At 35.0% G+C, this 21,952-nt stretch overlaps 1 protein-coding gene across 1 annotated transcript; it reads right to left on the reverse strand.

Annotated features, from left to right (window-relative positions):
* Nucleotides 1-20,489: 20,489 nt before the first annotated feature.
* LOC110867228 (ethylene-responsive transcription factor ERF091) lies at nt 20,490-21,502 on the reverse strand. Its single transcript, XM_022116355.2, has one exon. It carries the CDS (start codon nt 21,478-21,480, stop codon nt 20,635-20,637), a length of 846 nt encoding a protein of 281 aa, XP_021972047.1. The 5' UTR covers nt 21,481-21,502; the 3' UTR covers nt 20,490-20,634.
* Nucleotides 21,503-21,952: the final 450 nt, after the last annotated feature.

The raw sequence follows: 21,952 nt of genomic DNA on the forward strand, positions 1-21,952 counted from the left end.
GTTATGCGACAAAAGGAACTTACAGCATTTTAGCAAATCTCAAGGTCGAGATTTCTTTTAAGGGGGTGAGGATGTAACACCTCGTAAAATCACGTCCAATGAGGTATTGACACGTGTAATAAACCCTGATGAAGTCAAACAGCGAAGTTTAGGGACTACTTTTTCGAAAAATCGAAAAATTTGATTTTTAAAGGACTGGAAGTGTTAGCATACCTAAAATAAGTTTCTAAATAACCTCTCACGATGGTGATGTTCACAAATGTGCCGCTTGATGATAAAGTGTAGCCGTTTGCGTAATTAATTGAAAGTTTGCGCAATGAAGGGTTAAAAGCGTCAACATGTTAATTCTTACCTCTGAGTGACCTTTTAACAAACCGGGAGCTTCATGATATTTAATTATACTCTCCGGAATGCCAAGTAATGGCCAACTAAGGTTTTTATGCCTATAAGTCAAGTTACGCGCAACTTTGCAAGTTTGAGGGGCTAAAAGTGTCAATATGTTTAATTATACCTCTGAATGACCTTTTGGCGGACCCGAAGCATCGTGATGTTTGATAATACTTTCAAGAATGCCTAATATGGATTAGATGAGGCTTCAATGCTAATAAATGATGAAATGCGCCAGTTTGCGCAATAGAGGGGCCTAAAGCGTCAACTTTTGAATCTACGCCATTCGGTGACCATTTAAGCAAACGGGAGCGTAGTAATATTTAAATATATGCTTGGGAATGATTATTATGGGCCATGGAAGGCTTAGATATCATTAAACGACATTTCGCGCTACTTTGCGCAATTAAGGGACTAATTGCGTCAAACTGCAAAAGGAGGTTGAATCGTATGGTAACGGACCTTCCGGAATATGTCCATAAGTTAAACATACCCTATTTATCCTTTATATAGCTTAGATATAGGTTTAGAGGTGTTTGGTACGCAAAAATAAACTTTTATGTCATGCAGGGACTAAAAGTGTCAAAAAGTGCACAAGTTTGCACTTTTGCGCATATCTCGCATTCTGAATATCCCCGGACACCCAAAAATTTATGTAAGCACTAAAATATTTTATTTTAGTGATCGCCATGATAAAATTCCATTCGTCGCGTCGTTTGGATTGTTTTTCGCGTCCGTTCGTGTTTCGTCGTAATTAGACGCACAACGTGACCGTACGACCAAACGAACCGACATCCGACATATTATTGAGCATGTTTCATGTCCCTCATGTTTAGGCATCATTGTAGAGGCTTAAAAATGGTTTAACGGGCCTCAAACGCATCAGAAAGGGGCTAGAAGCATGCAGGGACCAAAACTGCCATTTCAGAAACTTAATTTCCAGCTGTTACCAGCTGTTCCAGCTGTTTCCAGGTGTTTCAAGTGGGTTTTTATCAACCTAGGGGCTGTTTTGGGGCGCCCATTGTTTACCAAAACCGCGGGTAAAGGTGTACGGTCCAGATTTGATCACGTTTACCAAGAAACGATCCTAACGGTCCTTGCTTTCCTATATAAACCCACTTAATTCTTGCTCTCATTTCACCCATGATCTGAATTGTTCTAAGTTGGGGCCTTAGTGCTTCATACCTGAACATCCAAGGTCATTTCCATCCTTGCTTGGACCCTTTGTGAGTATCCTTTCGTTCCTAGTTTAATTATTTAGCGGTTATAGCCGTAAGGTCAAGCGTTTCGATAAACGCTTTGACTTTTAAACGGCTAAGCCATGGTTCGCAACGAACATGGCTACGTGACCGTAATTAGGTAGGTAATTAACCCTTAAAAGGGCGCCTCCTAATTACCACGTTACTTAGTTTAATTGTCGGGTCAACTTAAAGTCAAACGGGTTAGTTTTAAACAAAATGCATAACTATTAAATTAGAAGTCATAAAATCAGTTTTGCCACATTAATAACTTGGTAAATATTAGTTGAACATGTCTAAGCATGATTCAACCCGACAATTCTAAGTATAGGCCCGGTTCGGAGCCGAAAGTCGCGAAAGTTGACTTTTGCTTTGACTTTCAGTTCTGACCCGAATTAGACTTATTTAGATATGCCTTAGGATTCCTTTAGGATCATTTTATAGGTTAGTGTAACCCTTTGAGGTTATACAACCTGAATCCTTAGAAATCCTAGTTCATGCTTGTTTCCGTTAAAAGCCTAAATGTTGACCGTTATGCCCTTTTCACCTTAAAACGATATTTTTCAAAATGTGAGAGGATAGAAACCTTCACTACTGAATTATAAACTTGTCCATAAAATTTGACATCAGTTTGAGGTCTAGATTAGGAGTTATGCTCAATAGCGTAATTAGAAGCCTCTTTAGTAATTAAATAGCATAAATTGCATATAGCCTATCTAAACCCAAATTTTTGTACAAAACTTGATACCTACTGTATTAAAATAATATTTTGGGATTTTTAGAAATTTTTATTTAATTTTAGGCTGAGCATAACTTAGTGTTCTAAGCTTAATTCGGCTAATGCCGGTTTTGCCCTTTTGGGCTATAAAATGAGTTTTATAAATCCGATTGACCCCAAACCTTTTTCTACTGATCTAATATGTTAAATAAATTATTTTGAGCCTTCTGGAATTTTAAAAAATATCAGCTTTTTATATAAAACCCGGAAATGGCTCCAAATCGCCTTTTTAAGCGTTTTTAACACATAAGTATGTGCTAGAACCAATTTAAGCATATAAGGTTGAAACCTACTGATGTATTCAGTAAAATTTTATATTTTAAACAGTAGGAGAATATCTTGAGATCAGAATTCCAGCTTTGACCTTTTAGGCCCAAGTGAAATTACAAAAACGCCCCTACGGAGTCTAGAATGGTTAAGATTGATAAATTTCGCAATAGGATCAATACCCTACTGTTATAACATGGTAAAATGAGTAGGTTTACTGATTTGTTCAGACCTGTAACTCAGAATGTCATTTAAACCCTTTTACACCCTTTAAAGTGACCAAAATGCCCTTATGAGGCATAGTTTGGGTTTAAAACCATTTGGGGCATAATGGAAGGTATCATTCTGATATCACAACATATTTTTGGCATATTAACCTCGGAAACTTGTATTTGACTCTTATGGTTGCTCGTTACGCACTTTATGCGTTTGGATCGGCGTAGGTAACTAGTTTACCCATTATAGCCGAAACGGGTCAAACCATATCATTTCGGTCTCAAAATCCAGAATGTGATTAAGTTACCCATATTAAACAAGTATGCAAGCTTGTTGGGTCAAAACCAAATTCTAAAAACGGTCTTCGCCTTATCGTGCGTTTAAACCGTGATCTTCATTTAAGAACTAACCGGTCTAGGCTTAGGCCAAATTAAAGACCCGTTAGAAATCTAATAGGTTATTAAAAATCTTCGTTCTAGATTTAGGAGCCCAGTAAAAGCTATCTGTACTTTCTTGGTGGTATACGGCTGGGATTAAATTTATATTTAGCTCAGGTAAATACGTTTAACTTATTTTCCCTATACGGGCTTGGGGTACGGTATATAAAATACCGCTTGGTCGGGGAATTGACCATAACCGGTCTTGGTTATGTGCAGTCAAATTAACCCGTTTGAAAATGATGTTTTGTTTGTTTAACGCCTTTGGGGGCTTAATGACCATGTCCCGGATATCCTTGGCATCATTCAAAGAATGGCCACGACCTTAGCACTCGGGTGTAGGCGTACACCCGTAGTGTTGTACAACATGTATAATCGTCGGTACGAGAGAAGTCTCGCGGCGGAATTATATTAAGTGGTGTGTCTATTAATCTTTAACCCGGCATGACCCGGGCTACCGAACGCAGAACGGACATGTAATTCTTTTACAAGATTATAGGCAAATAATTGTCCCAAGTTATAAAATGTTTTGTGCCTCGGGCATTCAAATCAATTTTTAAAACCTTTTCAAAATGAGTCAGTTAAATTGTATTTACCAGTGAAAACTGACGTATTTTCCCAAAAAGACTAAGTGCAGGTACTACGCGTAATAGGCTGGTCTCTCCTAGCATCAAATAGAAGTCTCGCAAGCTTAGATGCCTGAAGTCTGTTGAACAATGTTTTATATTATTTTACGATCCGCCTGTGGATCTTTTACTTTCCGTTTGTAATACTTGGATATTACTTCATATCGGATTGTAATATATTTTGCTTCCGCTGTGCATTTAAATTGTATGGTTTGACTATGATGATATCAACTACGTCACGTACTCCCCACTAGGCCCACTGGTGACACGTGGAAAATTGGGGTGTGACAGTGATCATGCGGTATGTGCGTCACCACATGAGTATAAAATGCACACGATGTTATTACTACGGTCTACCTTATTAAGAATAACAATTTGAAGGTATACATGTAAGTTAGATCGTTGACTTTTGAAAGTCAACAGTGTATGAATGTAATGGATGGGCTTTTGAACACAAATGTTAGAGTAGAGAATTAGTGTGTCATGTACTAGATGATTTGTGTGCTATGTATGATGGTAATCGAGTTGCGTGAGATTTGAATAAGGTAACTATTGATATGTGTCTCATGTATGCGAAAATGTGACTAATGGTAGTCAAATAATGTGTAAATAAAAGGAAATGAATGTTTGTATGTATGATCATATATGCTAACTTTGATACGAACGTGATGACATGTAAGGAAAGGAATCGTATCAATTGACTCAAGCACGGAGGGCTAACGCGGCGAGATGAGGAAGGAAGTAATCTCTAATACGCACGCTTAAGGTAAGTGAATTCTGACTCACTTATTAGTATGTATAGGGAGTTATTTAATGCTTATAAATGTGAGAATGTCATGTATGATTAATTAATAAATGGAAATACTAAGGTAGGAATGATTGTCGGGGCGGAAAGTAGCTAGTTGCATCGGAAATAAAATGGTGGAATAGAACGGGTCGAATAATGGCATGAAGGATCTTTAAGCCTTTTTCTTATATTTCAGATTCTGATGTGAGTTAAGATGGTAAACGAATCCGTAATTAAATTACGGACGCGCATAAGCAAGAATTACACAAAACGGACGCTTAGCTCAAAAGTTACGTAAGTTTCAAGTTGAGTTTTGGTTGAAAACATAGCTGGGCACTTTATGCTGCAGCAAAGGGAAGTATTCTGTCGAAATAGGGTTGTTGCGCTACGCGACAGCAATTCAGTTTCACCGTCGCGCAACGCGATAGATGTCTCGCCCCGCGAGAGCCAGTTAGCTGGCAAATCTTGTTTTTTCTAGTTCGTTTCAGCAAGAATGTTCACTCAACAGTTGGAACGTTCACTCGTCAGCAAGAATGTTCACTCAACAGTTGGAGCTGTCACACCCCAACCAATGGCGGAAACATCGGGATGAGACGAAGTGTGAAGATTGCTCGAGACATCATAACGCTAATAATTGTGACAAGTATTTAAATAATCACTTCATTTCATTTCTAAAGAATCAAGTACAAGGTTTTGAAACAAAGTACAACAACATGAATAATAAAATGATACAATACAAATACAATTCTTTCTAAGTGTGTATCTAAGCATCCTATTAGATTCCATGCATCGTCAACATCCACCTGTAACATGTTAAAATAAAGTCAATGCAAAAGCCAAGGCGAGTATACAAGTTTGATACATACATAGCAAAAGATAAGTTTTAAACAATTCCTCATAGCAAGCATGTGATTCAAGATAAGCCTTTAAATATGGTATGTGTCTAACATATCAAACCAAGGAAACGCAATATGCTCATGACATTACCGAGATAAAGGGGCGGGTCGTTAATCCTATAGCGCTACATATGTCACGGTTTGGCTCATACGAAGTTAATGATAAATTCAACACATAAGATAAATCCAAGTTTAAAGCATCAAGCCATCACGTATACAAGCATGTTATAGGAATGTTCATGTGTTTAAGCAAAAGTTCATGTGTAAGTTGTTGATAGATAAACATGTTACACCCCAAATGTGATAAAAGTAAAAGGGGGAATACGAGTATACTCACATAATTGCTAAGTCTTCCGATTATCCAAGTGTTGACGAGTGTATGAGATGAAAAGGATGGAACACCGAAGTTTCGAGATTAAGAGTGGTTATGATTGCGACTCCTAGTGAAATAACGCACGAGTAAGGTTTGAAACAATTCAAGAGAACGAACGAGAGTATTTGACCTAGATATTCAAAATATCTCGAACTCACTATTATTTATAGGTAAGGAAAATAAGAAATTCTAATATTTATTGCTTATAGATTAAATATTTAAATGTTTTATTTTATCGTAAAAATTAACATCTAATACTAATAAAAAAGTATGATTAATGCCACATGGCATTCTTATACTAAAACAAGAGCAACTTAATGCCACATGGCTTTCTTTCATTCAATTTACTACTACTATTATTATTAATTAATTAATTAATACAAAACAATAAAAAATCCTTAACAACTTAATACTAACAAATACTTAGATAATAATTATTTACTTTTGACTTATCTTAAATATATAGTTAATTATTACTAACTCTACTTATGATAAACAATTTCAAATAATGTCAATGTAATAAAAACTTCTTATACTTTAAAATGATTTTTTTACTATATGTTTAAAACATCTATTAAGTAAATTATAATTTTATATTATAATAATAAAAATGGTAAAGAATGGGTTAATCCGATATTTGAAAACCGGTTTTACTTCCGTTCTTTGAAAACACTTTTAATGTTATTAGACTCGTGTAATAAACGGGTTTAAGGATAGAATATCTTCATAATAATTTTGAAGCAAGTCTATACTCACCGGATGTCCTAAATGGAGTTATATTTTTAGGCTTGCCAAACCATTGGTAATTACCAAAGTTCAATGTTCCAGTGACGTTATCAAGAAATATTGATCGAAATAATGGTTTATGTAATGGAACTCGACTACAGGTTCTATCACTGGGTGACCAGGTTATTGAGACACTCATATTATCCGGAACTAATACTTTCACTTGAACGTTTATCCGTAGATTTCGTTTAATACCGTGAAACAGAATGATTCCATTTAAATTGAAAAGAAGACAGTTTTCTCTCGCTTTATATTTTGTTATGACGACAAATAAAAGTATAGAACAATTTCTAAGTAAAGTTGGTGTGTTTCTCAAAGAATCGGTTTTTATACATGACCAATTATTGCGTTACCTATGGTAAAAAATTCACTTATGTAAATTTTTAAAGAGAATATAAATTTAAATAACTTATAAATTTATATCCTTAAACCCGTGTAGTACACGGGTCTAATAATCTAGTTAGGGTTATAAAAGAATGGTAATAATTTCGTTGAGTGGCTATGTTAATTCTATATTAAAGGTTTTAATTAAAGAAGGAGTTAATCAATAAAGCTTTTGGATTTGAATTATACTTACTAATTCAAAAATTGGTTTAAGAAAATAAATTTTGGTTTATATAAACATGTAATAAAAAAAATATAAAGTATAACAAACTTTAGTTTACATATAAACACGTTTTGTTTCACGGAATTTTACGAAAAACGGGCAGAGTTTCCTCTGTTTTTGGACGATCCCAACAACACATGTTGTCGATTTATTTGCCAAAATTCAACAATCAATAAACGAAACAATATATTTATATATATGTTTATATTTTGTTACAAAGTACCTAGAGTTCGGTTTCGCGATTAAACAATCTTTAGATATGAAATAGAACAATATAAATAATATTCGCGACCTTATTATACCGTGACTCGCGTTTAACCCGCTGACCCGAACCCGAAACGAGTCTGAACCGAGACTCCAGTTGACCAGCTTTGACTGAGTTTGACCCGGCAGTTGACCGAGTTGACCGTTTGACCCGAGACACTAAAAAAAACTGAACCGTAACATGCCCAAATCAAACCCGAACCATATTGCCACCTCCACTGCCTTCGTTCCTGTTCGTCACCGGAGCTGAACCCAATCCCGAACCGAAATCAGAAACGAAATGAAGTCGACACATAACTTGTATCAGAATCCAAACCGGAACTGGGTTGAACGAATCTGAAAGCAAATTTCAAAATAGAATCCGACTCGAATTAAAACTGAGACGTAACCGAATAATACTCGAAACTCGTACCTGAACACGACTCAAGTTAAGACTGAACCGAACTCGAATCTGGAACTGAACCGAGAGTCCAGACAGACCGAACCGCCGCCGCCGACTGGTGTGTCGCCGCCGTGAGTGGCGCTGTTGCTGCCGCCACCGCCGTTGCTCCCTCTTATCTCTCTCTCTCTACGCTCTGCCTCTCTCTCTCTCTCGATCTCCGTTCACGCCGTCGCATGCCACCACCGAAATGGTGGTGGCCGGCCGTTCAATGCAGTGGAGGTTGAGGGAGAGTTGTGGTGGGTGTCATGAAGAAGAGGGGGTTGTGGTGTTGGTGGACGACCGTCGCCGAAGGAGACGCCGGAGCTCCGGCTCTGATTGCCGGAAAAAGGAAACGAGGGGATAGAGGGTGAAGGGTGTCGGCTTGAAGAATTGTTTTTGAAAGATAAGGGTTACAACCCTTTTATAGCTAGGGTTTCTTGGGGGGCTTGGGCCCACAAGCCCGCTCCTTGAGTTTTGAGCGGCCCGACACGTTTCTGAAGCACGTTTACGAACCCGATCGTCGTAGAATGTCGTATTATATTAATTTAGGAACGAATATATGTCGAGCAGGGTCGGTATTTGGCGTTGGAAGCTTAATTGCCACCGAAGAGTATCGGCTCGCGCATAACTATTTCTTTAAATGACCGCTCTCGCGAATAACGAACATGTAAATATATATATATATATATACATATATGTATGTATTTATTTTTTTTTTATGATTAACGCCTCGAATGTATGGTACGAATATGAGTTTTCTAAAACAGAAACATGAAATTGCGAGGCGTTACAGGAACGTTCACTCGTCAGCAAGAATGTTCACTCAACAGTTGGAACGTTCACTCGTCAGCAAGAATGTTCACTCAACAGTTGAAATGTTCACTCATGAGCAAGAGCGTTCACTCAAAGTATGTGTGGGAAAGAAATAAGTTTGGAGATATGTATGTGTACAGATCTACCTACATGTTAGTGACGGAATCCATAGGTAAGCATGAATAGAAATGAACATGCACGTAAGTTTGTACGTATGAGACTTATTTATATGGATGTTTGTGACTAGGATATGTTAGTAAAATTATATGGGAATGTAAGTGGTATGTAAGAGCTTGTACGTATGTATGTGTGCGTGTACAAATGTGTGCATATATATGTAGGTGTATATGTTTGTGTACATGTATGATTTATGAATGTATGCATGTATGGATGTAATATGCTATGAATGCGAGATGTTATAAATGTATGAAGGAATGGTTTCATTATGTTTGGGCATTGACGTTTGCTAATGGTGTGCCTTGAAGTTGAAATGTAATGCAGGTAAAGGAACATCTGGTTCATGAGGTATCGAAGTCGAACTCGGAATGAGAAAATACGAGAGGATAGTTGAATGAATCAAAGTTTATATTGTCGAATGATCTTTGATATTAAGTTACATGAGAATAATGTCGTATGATGTTGTTAACGACTAATGGTTAAGTTGTATGTGATGTCCACAGGTACTACACGGATTTCCTCTACCACAAACGAAGAGAAGCGGACATAGATCGAGTCGAGAGCAAGGATTGTACGGAAAAGAACGGTCACTTAGCTTTAATTATGTAACGCCTTAAAGTGTTAATTGAAAGTGAATGTTGTATATTTCTTTTAGTTAATGTTTGACATTCCGTATTTGAGCCTTCATGTAAGAAATGTATCTAATAGAGAAAGAAATTTTCAAGACTCTTTTTTCGCTGCATTGTTTTTAAGTTATTACGTGTGAGGGCATTTCAATATAGTAAGATTATCTACCCACGCTACGGAGTTTTAGTCAATATCTAATTTGGTTCAGTATAACAACCGAAAGAAATATAATCAAAGGCATATCTACACATGTTTTACTCCACCAAAAGCCATAAAAATAAATATAATTTAAACACTGGTAGTGGTACGGGCTGATTTTGAATTACTTGTAAATGGTAATGTAAACACTATCTTAAATGCAACTTTAATGAAAATTTACGTCTAAACGTAAACCATCTTAAAATTATACCGGCATGTGCATAAAGAACGTAAGAAAATATTATAACTTAAGTTAGAGAACGGTATGGCGTGTTGTGGCAGTGTCGAAACGTAAAGTAACTCGAATTTATACCGTCTAACGAAAACGTATTTTATTTGAACCGGGTTGTTTTCGTACAAAATTTAAGTAAAAACGTAGACCAGTTGAAAACATATATAAAAATAAGAACGGAACATATTATATTTGACCTTACTCATTTCTGAACAAAATTACATCAAAACGTAGACAATAATAAGCATAAGAACATGTTATAACTCATTTTTTGGAAAAATTTACGTCAAAACATAAATTAGTTTGAATTTATACCGATGTGTACATAAATATAAACACATAAAAATCCATTAAATTTTTTTTTATAAAAGTTAAGGGGTTATAAGTGTCAATGCTGAAAGTTAAGGATTAAAAGAATAGAAAAAAAAGACAAAAAAAAAAACAAAAGAAAAAACATTGTTCACAAAGTTTGTTAATAATTGTATTATAGTTAATTTACATAAAAAGATAATGTCTTTTAAAATTTTAAATTATTTAGAAGATCATCTAATTATTGAAATCAGTTCAACTGGTCCAACCATTACATCGGCAAGATAGACTGCTTTGACAATCAATAAAATTATAAAAAAAGGGAAAATCACGAAATAAGCTAATACCCACACAAATTTCAAAAATAGCCATTTGTGGCTTCTTAGTGGAGAGGCCTCACTGAAAACTAAGCAAGTTCGGCGTCTCTACAAGTTTTTTCTTTATTTTTCCTTGTCCACCACAACGTTTAAACACTCATAAACTTTGTCTTACAATAATGTTTTTTTAAATACACCAGATTAAGAGAACTTTTATCGTATGAAAATGTTATGTCAATTTAAAAATCGTGGTGGAAAAGAAAAATAGGAAAAAGGTTGAGGCATCTGAGTGGAGACTCTATGCAAGCTTATAGAGACGCTACAACCTTTTCCTTTTTTTCGTCACGATTTTTAAATGGTCATAAATTTTCATATAATAATGTTTTTTAAGAGTAAATTACACAGATTTTCATTTATTTACACACAAAATTTCACTCTCTATCCTTTGTCTTTAAAATGTGCGATGCATTTCCTTTAAGTACCAATTTTGCACACTCTTTGTCCTTTTCTCTAACCATCATCCACCAACCCAGTTAAATGCCATAATGTGATGGGCAAAATTGTCAATTTACCGTGTCCCTACCCTTTAAAACCCCAGAATTATTCATTCTCACAACCCAAACCCTAATTTGTTTAAAAAGCTCCAGCCACCATGAGACTTAGTGGGAGGAGTACGAGATTTTTGTGAAGAATGGGTTGCAAGTGGGTGGTCAGATGTGTATAAGTGGTTGGGTATGATGGAGATAATGTGGCTGAGGTGGGGGTCGGAGTTTGTGGTTGCAGCAATGGAGAAAGTGGTGGGATGGTGGTTATGGTTCAGGTTGGTGATGGTTTGAAGATGGTGGACGGGCTGTTTAAACTGAATTTGCAGCTTGATAACAATGTTTGAACGGAGGTGGTACAGTGGTGGAGTTTGTGACAACTCGCATTTTCACGTTATTACCGTTAACTTTCTCAGTGAAATCTTTACCACTTTCTAGCACTTACGTACTTGCATCCACGTTATACATGTAGGATATAACACGCAAACATAAGCTAACATAAACTAGTGGAACTAGTTTCGTATACTCGGAATTTAAATGCTAACTTTCTATGCAAGTTATAAAGATTGAAACTTGAAGGACTTAATGTGTAAATATTGGAAAAAGTCACAAATCCGGAAAACCCCTAAATCTTCACAAATTTGGAAATCTCCCTTACCCACCCCCTAAATTTGGAATCCTACTAAACCCTTAACAAATTCGGAAACCTCCCCCCCCCCCCACCCATTCCCTAAATTTGGAACCTCTACCTTGTTTTATAAATCCGAACACCCCTTATAACTATACCCAAACTCATAACCCGTTAGGTTTTGCAAAACTCGAAACTTTTATAAACTCGGATCAAACTTTCACCGACTTAAAGTTTGTTATATATATACATGCAAACCCTAAACCGTAACACAGTTTCTACAATTCTTGTTTCTTTTCTCTGAACGGTGACTTCATCACTCTCGACTCTCGAATCTCTTGATAACTGGGTGATAAAACTTATCTACATACAATTATACATGTTTTAATAGTTGAAAAGTATGATAACACGATCACGAACACGTTTTTATAAGGATCTAAAAGCAACCAGTTTCTACACAGAATTTTCAGTCAACTTGTATTGAATGTAACTTAATCAAAACATAACAAAAACGTATGGTTCTTAAGTCAGTCAAAGTTTTCGAGGAAATATATTTCAAATGCAACTGGATTCATAATTTTTCGACAAATTTAGGCCAGTCAAAAGACTAAAACGGAAACACAGGTACATGCTGAGTTTTTCTGCAGAAGTTGCAGCTTGTTACGAAAGTCATAACTTGGTCTATGTTTGGAGATAATACTTGATATTTTTATAGTAGATAGTTCTAGGAGGTTACTAAATTCTCCAACTGGAATTACGTTAATCAGATCGACAGGTATTTTGATATAAATTAAACCGTAAACTGTCGACAGAATGTGACGAAATTGCCCTTTATATGCTATATGATTTTTGATGATTTTTATGTAAATGTTTGTACTTTGAGAAAATTAAACAAACCTTTTCGGATCTAAAGACACCTCTCATAAATTATTTGTAAATTTTCTAGTTTATTTACTATTTTAAACGAAAATCACGAAAACAGCTCAACAACAGACGTTGAGCTAAAATCGCTGAAACTTGATGTTTATGTGTATAAGTGCAATTACTTGTTAGTACGAGGTGTTAACTGTTACTTGACATCTAAACGGGTTATCATTAGACGTGGTACACCTTAGGATTTGTATACACGCACGTAACTATACGAACGAAAAACTAAGTGTCAACATGTATGTATAATACATGGTAGTATACGTGTAGAATTAATGTGACTTATGTGCATAGTAACTCATGACAAAACGGTAACCATATCATGACTTGGTTGGCCACACTTAACTCTAGTCACTAAATTCTAGCCGAGCAAACCTAAGGTGAGTTCACTACTTTACTAAAAGCATGCAATCCCTGGTTTTGGGATTACACTATCCCTGATTTGTGACCACACTTTTATTCCTGGTTTGGAATATGATAACTTAAATACTCTAGTTTAATTTCATGTTTACAGTGGAATAAACGGAACATCTATCTTGAAAGTCCCTACTCTTTATACCAATCAGTTGTCGGGTTGGCAAACGAGGTAGTAGTTGATAGCGCTATTAGGTTTGACAAAGCCTCACACCGTACTGCGAGCCGGGCATGAACTTTTGACCTTAACTATTGCATCAATGTTGATCGACATTGATGCGGAGGGCAGAAAAACTTACTACGTAAGCTTTCGGGATCACATGTTTAGTTGCTTAACAATGGGTTAGCTACCATCACATGCCTTTAAAATATTGTATTAGGAACTTACTTTTTGTTGAACTAAACTGTGAACTCACCAACTTTATGTTGATACACTTTAGCATACTTTGTAGTTCATTAGGGACAGCGCACATGGGAACGGGCAGCTTGGAGAGTGTCATGGTGTTTAATAAATTGTTTTCAATATTTATGCTAAATAACTGTGGTGTTTGATTATGTCTGGATTTTATACCTTTGTTTCCGCTATTAACTTAAATTAATGTTTCAAACATTGAGACTGTTATCACTATTCATGTTGAATGTGATAATTAAACATTTTCCAAATTACTTGAATATTTCAACATGATTAGTGGCTTGATCCTGGCATGTCACGCGCCTCGTGGTAAAACCCCGAATGTGGAATTTGAGGGTGTGACAGAGTTGATGCAGATTGGAGGTGAAGAATGGTTGTGAACGGGTTTTGGCTGTGCAAAAAAGAGGTGGTCAAAATGATTGGTTGTGAGGTTTCAGTGGGCGTCGAGAGGTCCGGTTGAGTTGTGAGTGGTGACGGTTGTGAGGTGGTTGCGTTTACAGGTGATGGTGGTGATGGTTTGGCAAGTGGGGAAGGAATGTGGTACAGTGACATTTAAAGGTTACGGTGCAGGGTAGTGAAAGGTGGGTTAGTGCCGGGTCAGTGGAGAACGGAGGGAGTGACACCAGTGTTGGATGATAATAGTTGGAAACGGTGAAGAATGTTGGTCTAGGGTTTTAATGGGTAAGGAATTGACAATTTTGCCCCTCACATTATAGCATTTAACTAGGTTGGTGGATGGTGCTTAGAGAAAAGGACAAAGGGTGTTCGAAATTGGTATTAATAGGACATGCAATGTACATTTTAAAGACAAAGGACTAAAAGTGAAATTTTATGTGTAACTAAAGGATAATCTGCGTAATTCACTCTTAAAAAAGTTAGACCAAATTAAAGATGGTATGTGTAATTTTTTTAAATATTATTGTATGAAAAAGTTATATCCGTTTAAAAATCATGATAGAAAAGAAAAAAAAATGAAAATTGTTGTAGCATCTCTATACAGCTAGTGTAGAGTCTCCACTCAGATCCCTCAGATAGCTATTTTCAATATTTATGTAGTTCAATGACTAATTTTGTGATTTTTTCCTTATTTCATGGAAGTTGTAAATATTTTATCACCGAATACGTAGTTGTGTTCAAATATTTTATTTATTTTTTACAAATTAAGTTTTCTGTAATAATTGTCGTTCGTTAACTTCTATATGAAAACAATGAATATGTAGTTGTGTTCAACTTATTTTTCTTGACATTCCAAGAAAAATTTTGTTGAAATTAGACCTGTAATTTAAATAGAGAATTTTTACTATCGTAAGTTACAGCGAGTGCAGTACTATGACGAACCGAGCAGATACAAATTGTACAACATTGAAACCGGCATTTGTATTATCAGAATCGGTTATAATTATTGGATCAATGTAAAACACGATTTGATTTTTTAGGTTACATAAAACAACATTTGTATCATGAAATCATTGTGAACAATTTTTTTCGAATCCTAAACTTTATCGGGGGGTACTGGTACCGTAACATAGCGAACCAATAACTCCTCAACACCGGTACCGATATCGATTTTATCGGAATCGATATCATTATTTGTTTTTAAAGTTTTCGGATGATGTAAAACGTGTGTCGGTATCCAATATTTTTCAGTCAAAAACTATACAAAAGAAAAACCATATAAACCATAAAAGGATATCACCACATATTTTGCATCGATCAAAACCAGTAATAATAACAGTTCTTAAACACTGATACCAGTAACGATGTAGTTCGGTCGATATCGGTTCGGCTCATTACGGTATCGATACTCGCTATAACTTACAATATCAAGAAAATACTTTATATTAAATACAAGTATAAAACTTCGTATTCAATAACATTTATATTGAATTTTTGAGATAAAAACATAACTTCGTATTTTATTAAATAAGTTAAAGGTGTATATTGTTTTTAGTGTAAGAGTTGAAATTGAAACTTTAGAAAAAAACAAAAACACACATGACCATTCACATCCCTTCTGATAAATTTTGTGGGGGTGCTCTTTTATTTTATAAAGGTGGTTGCAAGGAGTTGCTGATGAATGATAGAGAAAAGTTCATTTATATATTTAAGAGGATATTGTTTATTATCATGAATTTTTATTATATTTTAAAAGTGGTTGTGACTGGATGAAAGAAAATGGTACTATTCAACTGTATATTTGAGTAGACATTGTTTATCCTCTATAATTCTTTAATATATATTTTGAAAGTGGTTGTAAGTGGACGAGAAATAAAAGGTAACGATAAAAGTATAAGAAATTATTATTTAATTGAAAAGAGAAAGAAAATATAGTGCGGTCTATAAAAACTACTAACCTAAACCTAGACACCCTAGTTTTAAATTTATAAACTAAGACTCTCTAAATGCTAGACCACTGACAGGCAAGTGTACCTATCGTACGTAGTAAAGCCTAATGAAGTCCGAGTATCGAACCCACGAGACACTAGCGACGCTAACTAGACTCTGACTCAACTAATTACTTAACCGGTTTTAATTTGTATTTTTGGGTTTGAAGTTTTAACTAATTAAACTAATAATCTAAATGAACCAAGGGTTTAACCTACTGAGATGGTGAACTGGCTGAAAACAGGTAATGATGAGAAAGAACTACCTAGGCTTCGAATCTTACTCATGAAGTTGGAATTGACTTGGCTATGGAAACTATGTTGGAACCAGGATCTAAAGATATTTTACCCTCAATTAACCTAATAAACCCCCGATTTCTCGGCCAGGCCTACAAGGAAACCTAAAGGTCTATAAACTCACTGGATGGTTGGATTGACTCTCGTCCTCTCCAACTATACTAAAGTACTCGCTAGATTGACTTAGATTTCTCACTTCCCAATCACAATACACCCTGAGGTGCAAGGAGTAACCCGTAAATTCAATCTATGACTCAGATAAGCAAAGAATAAAAGGAAGTATAAGAAAACCCGATTTCTCAGCGTTTGAACTCAACCCCCAATACCAAAGACAAACCTGACTACCTACCAGATCTCTCTGCCATAGAATAAGAAGAATACTTATTACCTCTAAACTCTCAATTAATGTTTCTATGGAATTCAGGCCTAAAACCATAAAGAAAACTACAAGCACAAAGCAAGTAATTCTAATGAGCACCCAAACATGAAAGACATTCACTAAGTTGCTCATGAAACATTAAAAGATTATAAATTAGCAAAAAGTACGCACACACATCATAGAATCATAAACAAGTCTTTTAACTAAAATATAAATCCAACAATAATACTCACAACCAAGCCAAAATCGAAAGTCAAATAGTCATCATCTCAAACCTAGGTAGCTACAAAAGTTTAGCCAAATATCATGGTCAAGAAAAAGAAACAAGTCTCAAAAAATAAATAAGTCATGTTCATAGTTTTAATAACACAAAGTAAATTAAAACTAAAACTAACTTGTTTACGAAACCGTGACTCAACCTTGATCGTGACTTTGAACTCTTTTTTTTTCTCGATCTCAGCCTCCTGTAAAATCAGCCGTCAAAACTCCTCCCCAAAACAATTGCTTCTGTCGTATGCTCCAATTAATAGGCTCCTCCGTCTGATGTCTTTCGAATAGATCCCTCCAATTAAATGGGCTTCGGCCCAACAAGCACTCCCAATAAAAAATATTGCAGCCTCTTTCTTAATTGTGCGTCCAACTCTTCATCTTTAATTGTTGAATGGCTACACAATCTAAACAAAACAATGGATTAAAATACTAAATTAATTCCTGTCTTTATAGCCAATAAATGTCAAATTTATGAAATATTAAATGGTAACTCACGACAGGCATTTCTTTCAATTTCTAAATTCCTTGTTTCTAGATTTCCATAACCACATGAACTAAATGAATTTTTTTACTAATAATAACTTTCACATATGGTTCCATCATTCTCATTAACATCTCTTTTATCTTCAGTTAATTAGACCATTTAACTTGTTTTTGTTTAAAACCCACCAAATATATATATAAACCAAGAATGGGTATAATTTAATAAAAGCAACCCCAAAGCTAACCAAAAGTGTAGGAATATTTATATTAAAATATGTACATTTTAGACCATATCATTCATTATCATGAATTTTTATTATATTTTAAAAGTGGTTGTGACTGGATGAGAGAAAATGGTACTATTCAACTGTATATTTGAGTAGACATTGTTTATCCTCTATAATTCTTTAATATATATTTTGAAAGTGGTTGTAAGTGGACGAGAAATAAAAGGTAACGATAAAAGTATAAGAAATTATTATTTAATTGAAAAGAGAGAGAAAATATAGTGTTTTTAGTATAATCAGGGTAAAAAAAAGGTGGAAGGGGTGTGGATGCTCTAAGGCTAAAGGATGTGAGGTCATGGTTGGGACATGATTCATTACTTAGGAACATGAATGGAAGGCTACACCACCCCCTTGCTTGATCCACCATTGTTTGCATGGATTAAACCATGGCAACCATGTTCCTCCTTTCCATTTTTCAATAAATCATTTCCTTTTTCTTTAGACAAAGATAAATTAAAATAAATAAGGAGCTAGTGGTTTGGGTCATGACCACACCCTTAGGGTAGTGGTTTTGAATGGTGAATTAGAGATGAGTTACATGGTACTGACATGGAGGATCATAGTAATCACAAAGGTCATGACCACACCCTATAGCCTAAGTGTTTATCGGTGTGTTCACTATATGTTGAAATAAAATAGTAATATATGGGAAAAGTTTGCTTATCAACTAAATAACCTTTAACATTATTGTTTCTCTCACTTTCACTCACAACCACTTTAAAAATTATTAAAAAATTAGTAGGGGTGAACAATGTTCCCCAAATATAAAGATGAACAATAATATTTTCTCTCTTCTCCACTCACAACCACTCAAAACCATTTTTTATAATATGCAGAACCCACTCACATAAAAATACAGAATGAGATTTGAATGCTCTTTGACCAATTTTTAATACATTTTTCCACCATTTATACCCTATAATTACACTAAAAAATACTATATAATCTTTATTCTTTCAATTATATAATACTTTTTATATCTTTATAATTACATTTCATATCTCCTCCACTCACATAAAAAAACACTATATAATCTCCCTTCTTTCAATTATATAATACTTTTTATATCTTTATAATTACATTTTCTATCTTCTTAATTAAATATGCAGATGAACAATAACATTTTTTCTCTCTCTCACTCCCAAATACTTACAACCATTTTTATAATATAAAGAACACCTTCACAAAATTTGATAGAAGGGATATGAATGCTCTTAGGGGTGGAAATGTTTACGAAGTCGCCACACTTGTTGCAACATCTCTTTCATTCACATCCGTATTCAGTACCACATCAACTTTCATCACAACTTGCCTCTTAGTTATCACAACTTGTTAAATTATAAAAAATGTGTACGTTTATCGTGTCTCTCATACCACAACCAATTTTTAAATAACAAACTTTTAGAAAAAATAACTAAAAATTTGATTGGCTAGTGGGAAAATGGGGCCCACCCAATATCTGTGCTTCTAGGTAAGAGTGGCAAAACCACAACCCGCCTTGCTAAATCTTCCTTGCCAATCCATCATATGCTGCGAGTTGTCGGGGAGTTGCACGCCGCAACTTGCTACAAGTTGCCGAACCACTCCCTCCTCCCTTAGTCAATAGTCATCTAATCTTGTATGCAAACATTGAAATTATGTTTGTTATAGGATTCATTCTGTTACTTCCACTACTTGTCCGGTAGAATGAATTAATGACCATCGACTTTTTATTTGGAGCTCGCATGTAATTGTTTTCTCTATATTCAACACTTTTGGTGGGGGATCTACAAACTTAATGGGTTGTACGTATTTTGGACATTGTTTGGAGAAACTTAAATACAATGTTATAGGTCACAAGAATTTGATCTTTGGACAATATTTACAATGATAACTCTATATAAATTTTCATATACCGATGGTTAATCAACAAAATAAAAGAATACATACCATGGCACCAATTAAAGTGAAGCAATGCTCAACACTCAAATCATTTTATCTTTTTCTCTTTAAGAAAACTACATAAAAATAGTCCCAGTGTTTAAATACATTGTAAGAACTTTCAAAATCTGATTCAACCGTACAGTACTACTCAAACAAACACAAACATTAACAATTCTTCGAGTTGATTCACATGTAATCGTACTCTCTATCCAAACCTGTTGCAGTGTGAAATATCAGCAAAAGTTGAATATTAATAGGCAATTTATACACTACATTTATATCATAATGAGAAGCCAATGATCTCTAAATCAATTGGTGAAAATCTTGCATTTCTCTTAGTAGATGCAGGTTCAACTCTCACTTGATGCAGATTGAAGCACTGGTGGGGAATGATAGGAGACCCAGGAAAACCTAGGTTCGATATGAGCCAAACGGATTTTACAGGTAATTTCACCGGCGGGTGGGTTACCGGGTTTTCCCCGGAATTGGTGGTGGACTCAGGTTACTCTCAGAGTACTCCGTTTGGTCCAGTGAGTACCCCGAGAGTGCTCGTTATTGTTTCTGTTAGCCGTTCAAAAAAAAATATACGATAATGTGAAGAAAATAGAAAGAACATGTATATACAAACATAGATCTTCATAAAGTTGTTGATTAAGATTCGGAAAGAAACATACCAGTGGATGATTAGTTTGAAAACAAAATCCATAAGAACGTACATTAGAGAAAAACAAAGAAGAAACGTTGAATGATTTCTAGAAAATAGGAAGATAGAAATTGCGTAATTATGTAAGCAACAAACAAGTTATAATTTATATATTATATACAATATAATTTAAAAGTAGCAAGTTTCTTTTTACAAATTAATCATTTCTGGCAAAATTATTGGTATGTAATTTCAATTACATTATCATAAATCTAGTTTTTTTCTTTTCTTAAAGGCCTTTGGACAATAAATTTTCTAAAAAACTAGCTCCAAGATCCTCAAACTCAAGTATCTCAATGTGGTCATAGCAATATGATCCTTCTAAAGTTTCCAATCTCTTCAATGGAGGTGGTCCATTCATGATCATCATCTCCTCTTGGAGTTCTCCCAATTCTCTGAAAACCCTTTTGTTTGTATGACAATCTTTTGCTTGTAAGCTATGAATATATGTCGAATTCGTCTCTTGAGAACTCGTGGAAGGATCATTTGAGTCGGCTTGTGGGTGAGTAATTCCCAATGCTTGTTCTACCACTTGGATTGGAAAGTTTAGCTTTGCTTTTGGACCTCTAAATCTTAAAGCAGCTTTATCATAAGCCAAAGCCGCTTCTTCGGCTGTCTTGAATGTTCCAAGCCAAACGCGTGCTCCTTTTCTTGACGAATCCCTGATTTCGGCTGCATACTTTCCCCATGGGCGTCTCCTGACTCCCCTATAACGTTTCTCAACCGTCACAACATTAGCTTTTGGACTTGTCATATCGTCACCACTTTTTGAAACAAACTCACATGAATTTTCCAAATTTTCCGAAGGAAAAACTGTTCCTTCAAGAATTTCTTCCCATTCTTCCGCTCCCATAGATATCCATCTACCTAGGCTCGGCAGCCTTTGTAAAAATCCAATTGATTCATCATCTCTATTGAGATCAAGACTTGGTAATTCTTCCCATGTTTCGGAAACTTCACATGATTTCTTTGATGTTTCATCGTTCGTTTGACAATCTTCGCCAATAAAATTCGCCCATATGTTTTCTAGAACCCCTTCGGATGGTGGAGTTTGTAATTTCTTTTCAACTGCCATAGCTCACGACAGAAGAAAAATAGTTGGAAGATATTATATATATACACACACAAAGTTGGTATATGGCTAGAAACAACTCATCTTTGATTAAATATTATCTAACAAAGTATGAATGTGAAAATGGTAAGATACTTAGCATTAATCAAGGATGATTTGAAAATTAGGGTTTAAGGAAAGGAGGTGGAGTGTTGACTTTGGTATAAACTGATGTAAAAATGAAACTATTGTAATATTTTGTATTCAAATGATATGATTATTAAATGATGGTATGATGAGAAGTCAATTAAGTGCATCATAATCAAAACAATCTTCTTACGGTGATGTATATATTTATGGTTTACTTAAGTACTAAGTTATTTCTTAAAACATTCCTTCTAGTTTTTTTTAGCTAATACACCACCACCCATTGGTTCCTTCTTTTTTTTTTTTTTTTTTTTTTTTTGAAATGTGTGAATTATTCGCAAATGCAGGA

This window comes from Helianthus annuus, chromosome 16 (assembly GCF_002127325.2).
Source record: "Helianthus annuus cultivar XRQ/B chromosome 16, HanXRQr2.0-SUNRISE, whole genome shotgun sequence".
Lineage (NCBI taxonomy): Eukaryota > Viridiplantae > Streptophyta > Magnoliopsida > Asterales > Asteraceae > Helianthus > Helianthus annuus.

What these genes read in the sequence shown, in the direction of transcription:
- LOC110867228 (XM_022116355.2), bottom strand. Translation starts at nt 21,480, where the DNA reads ATGGCAGTTGAAAAGAAATTACAAACTCCACCATCCGAAGGGGTTCTA.